This window comes from Anneissia japonica, unplaced genomic scaffold, assembly GCF_011630105.1.
Source record: "Anneissia japonica isolate Jap-2015-1 unplaced genomic scaffold, ASM1163010v1 scaffold287782_len627234_cov183, whole genome shotgun sequence".
NCBI lineage: Eukaryota > Metazoa > Echinodermata > Crinoidea > Comatulida > Comatulidae > Anneissia > Anneissia japonica.
Window position 1 is genome coordinate 269,307 of NW_022695201.1, and position 4,643 is coordinate 273,949.

General features: G+C 36.5%; 1 protein-coding gene across 5 annotated transcripts in view; it reads right to left on the reverse strand.

Moving 5' to 3' along the window:
• Positions 1-4,643, reverse strand: part of LOC117101431 — a 115,352-nt gene that overhangs the window by 76,860 nt on the left and 33,849 nt on the right. For 3 of the 5 annotated variants that reach the window (XM_033241409.1, XM_033241407.1, XM_033241406.1), the window contains exons 47-50: positions 1,784-2,227; positions 1,399-1,673; positions 984-1,140; positions 157-657 (exon numbers count right to left, since the gene is read on the reverse strand). The exons of 1 other annotated variant lie outside the window; for it this stretch is intronic. In XM_033241409.1, coding sequence (XP_033097300.1) covers positions 157-657; positions 984-1,140; positions 1,399-1,673; positions 1,784-2,227 — 1,377 coding nt within the window. The remainder of the gene's footprint in view (positions 1-156; positions 658-983; positions 1,141-1,398; positions 1,674-1,783; positions 2,228-4,643) is intronic. One more of the 5 variants, XM_033241408.1, reaches the window with a different exon arrangement.

Genomic DNA, 4,643 nt, shown 5'->3' on the forward strand with positions numbered 1-4,643 from the left:
TCACTTTCCAAGTTGTCATTTATTGTACTTAGAGGTTCCACACATTCTGATGGTACAACAGTTTAGGATTAAAATTCAGATTTTGTTTTACAATTATTAGTGAATATTTTTATACAAAATACGTATTTAGGTATAATATGAAGATTTTAATCTTACCACGAATAGTAGTGGTTGGCAACTGTGTTGTGGTCGTTGGCATCATAGTTGTTGTTGTTGGGAGCATTGTTGTTGTAGTTGGCACCATTGTTGTGGTTGTTGGCAATATCGTTGTAGTTGTTGGCATCTTAGTTGTTGTAGTTGGCAATACTGTTGTGGTTGTAGGCATCTCGGTTGTAGTTGTTGGCATCTCAGTTGTGGTCGTTGGCAACATTGTTGTAGTTGTTGGCATCTCAGTTGTGGTTGTCGGCAAAAATGTTGTGGTTGTTGGCATCTCTGTTGTAGTTGTTGGCATCTCTGTTGTGGTTGTTGGCAACATTGTTGTTGTAGTTGGCCACATTGTTGTGGTTGTTGGCATCTCTGTTGTAGTTGTTGGCATCTCTGTTGTGGTTGTTGGCAACATTGTTGTGGTTGTTGGCATCTCCGTTGTAGTTGTTGGCAGCATTGTTGTTGTAGTTGGCAGCATTGTTGTGGTTGTCGGCATCTCCGTTGTAGTATAGACTATAAAAATATCATCAATCACAATAATTCCAGTCAGTTTTTACGTGGGCATCCCAGCATTACAGCCATTATTGCATTATCGGATTTTGTCTAGTCCATTGCATCTACTTATTAAAATCTGACTCTTTATATGCACATCCCATTTTCCAAGCCTTCACTTATTATAGATTACATTATTCTAAGCACTTTATTTATTTATGTCTCTTAATATGCATCACTTAACTTATGAAAAAAAATAAACTTAAAATTGTCTTCTTAATGGTAAAAAGGACTACAAGATGTAAATGGAACATTGTGTTAGCATAAATATATATATATATACTTGCCTTTTTCAATACAACCAACAAATTCAATCGTCACTTGTATGCCCTCTGCTGGAACATAAGTCAGAGTCAAAGTTATTGAGGTGACATCAAGAATGCCTTCTTCGGAGAAAAGTACCCTGTCTGTCAAATTATCTCCGCTAAGATCTTTTGTAAACACCTGTCAATTTGATTTAAAAACACCATATTTTTTATCTTCAATATACATTGACAATATTTTCTACTATTGAAATGTTTACTCCAAAGGAATGGTTAATGTATTTATGATAAATGAAATTGTATCGATGCCCAAATATTAAAAATAGGAACAGATTACAAATGACAACACTGGCACAATAGGTGTAGTTAAAATAATATAAGAAAAATAATTACAACAATAATACATTTACATGAAGTCAATATATTAAAACTAACTTACCACTAGTACGTTATTATCATCAGTAATTTCTTTCACAACATCACTACCACGCTGTTTGTATGAAACGGTGAAGCTTATAGTTGCAGCTTTCTTACTATTAATTTCAACACCTGTTACTTTTAGAGGTTGCGAATACATAACCTCGAGGAAAGAATTAATAAATGGATTCCAACCAGATGATTCAATATGCGTGATACCAATGACATCCTCACCATTTTCTGTATTTCGCTCACTTTCCAAGTTGTCATTTATTGTACTTAGTGGTTCCACACATTCTGATGGCAAAACATTTTAGGATTAAAATTCAGATTTTGATTTAAAATTATTAGTAAATATTTTTATACAAAAAGAATGTTTAGGTAGAACATGAAGATTTTAATCTTACCACGAATAGTAGTGGTTGGCATCTGTGTTGTGGTCGTTGGGATTATAGTTGTTGTTGTTGATGGCAACATTGTTGTAGTAGTTGGCAACATTGTTGTGGTTGTTGGCAACATTGTTGTGGTTGTAGGCAACATCGTTGTGGTTGTTGGCATCTCCGTTTTGGTCGTCGTTGGCAACATTGTTGTAGTTGTTGGCATCTTAGTTGAGGTTGTCGGCAACATTGTTGTAGTTGTTGGCATCTCAGCTGTGGTTGTTGGCATCTCCGTTGTGGTTGTTGGCATCATTGTTGTTGTAGTTGGCAACATTGTTGTGGTTGTTGGCATCTCAGTTGTGGTTGTCGGCAACAGTGTTGTGGTTGTTGGCATCTCTGTTGTGGTTGTTGGCAACATTGTTGTTGTAGTTGGCAACATTGTTGTGGTTGTTGGCATTTCCGTTGTTGTATAAACTACATAAATAAAATCAATCATAATAATTAGCCTCCCCAAAGGAGCAAAGCTCCGGAAAGGCTGAGTTTTTACCTATGTTCTTATTCATGATATGTTGAGGTTGTCGTGTGTCGTTGTTGGTAGTAAATTGTTTGTTGCCATGATAACTAAAGTTTGGTAAATGATATTGGTTTTAAACTTTGGAGAATGCAAAATGACAAAAGGACGACGGAGTCTATTGTTTTGGTACGTGTGTGATTAATCTATTTGTAATATGTCATGCAGTTGAAATTAAAGTTCCTTTATAGTTTTTATTTTAATAAGTATCGGATTTAACGCAATCTGCGTTGCTGAAAACGTTTCAAGCTAGCCACGGATAACGGCCCAAGGAAATTATCGTGTGGAGCTATCGCGAGGTCATGAGATAAATGTAGTGTAAGTGGTTACAGTACGACAGTGCACTCCTCAATGTACAAGGTTAGGTAATACTTGCAATGTGAACACTGCTTGGGATTTATCCCAAGATCTTGGGATTTTTAATGACACCTTGGGATCTTGGGATTTTTTGTCTTGGGATTATTGAAATGTAATGGACTTAAGCAAGAATTTTGCACCTAGAAGCCAAAAAATCTACGTCTCCGTCTCATGCTTTGCAAATGCTTTGCACTGTTTTTTAATTTGAAAGTAAGGAGTTCAATCAAATTCATCATAAATCCTTTGCTCTTTCCAGCTTACGCCTCCCAAGAAGTTTATCAACAGCTTTTTTTTAATCAAATATTTTCTGTGCATTTAAAGCAATCTTTGGATTTTTTAGACTCGAGTATGGGAATTTTCATATTTCTCAGTGGTCACGCTGAATACTTGTAGCGCCATCCAAAATACATGCTTTAATATATGTTTTAATGCTTAACCGGTTGATGACTGATATAAATCCCATGATTTCCTAACTAGCTAGGCGTACCTGTACACTAGCCACCCAATGTTTGGGTTGCGAAGAAATTTCGCAATCGCGCAATCGCTTCAGATAAAAAACAAATGATGGTAATAAACGAAAGTGCCGACGAAAGAATATCAACTACCGAACACGGGACCGAACTCCGATGAATGTGAGTTAGCTTGACATTTACCAAGCGAATAATACATTCATTTTCTGAATAACATAAACAGGAGTAAGGTAAAGTTTTGGACAAAAGTTGAAAAAAAGTATGATGATTTCAGCCAGGTTGCAACAAAGTTTTAAATGCCGTTCACGACGACAACGTGGATTGTGAGGCTGGATTTCTATAGTTCCTTATTTTCTTGAGTCAATGGCGGATGCAGAGGGGTGCAGACGGTGCGATCGCATTCCCCTAAATTGTATTAATTATCATTAAAATATATAGTATTAGTAAGATTTTAAAAGTAAGATAGTGCAAATTCCGGGCACCTTGAGGTCCATATTCTGAACATTTTCTCACCTAAGCCCCCAACCATGGTGAAGCTGAGGTGGTGTGGATTCTCACGCACCCCCTACCGCCAAAATCCTGCATCCGTCCCAGCTAGAATAAGCTGAAGCTTTGAATAGCAAATTTTAATTACGATAGAAAAACTTGGGCTCGTCTTATACGCGTAACATACATATTTTTGGATTTTTTAAATCATGCGTCTTGTGTGGATCGTCCTTGTACGTGAATTTACTATCGTACTAAAGTATGCCTGACATTAAAAAAAATCGTCCACAAAACTTCTCAAATTCGGGGATCGTCGAAATATGCGGATCGTATGTGCGAGAATTATGGTTCACGTATCCAAGTATCTGAACAGACTGCATTAATTTTCTGTCAATATCGAAAAGTAAAATATTCCACAAACGGGCCTAGGTAGGCCTACTCTATTAAATTAATGATAATTTTAGGTGTGACACACGCCATTTTACAATGTACACTTATTTTTAGATTTTAATTCCCAAAAGAGTTATTCTGTTTCTGAAGATGGTACAGAATAAAAATAACAAAATAACAAGGTATAACAATGGAGGAATTAGTTTCTAATTCCTTCAAGGATTAACTAGGTATTTCCATACGTTTTACTTTTAAATGACATCTCTTTAAATTAAGACAAAATTATTAAATATCATCTTTTAGTCCGGAGGCTGCCGCAGAGACAGTTCGCAACTTAGAAGGTTGTATTGATGATGTTCATAGATGGCTGTCTATCAATCAATATGCTTTGCTGCAATACAGACAAGACAGAAGTGCTGTATATAAAGCCTAAACGCCGTCTAAATGTACCCATCATTGAAAACATCCGCGTAGGAGACACCTACATCATTCCATCTTCTGAGGTGCGACATATCGGTGTAACGTTTGACTCCACACTATCCATGATTAGACATATTACAAACACATGCAGAGTAGTATCCTTCCATCTCCGCAACATCAAGGCAGTTAGGCGTTT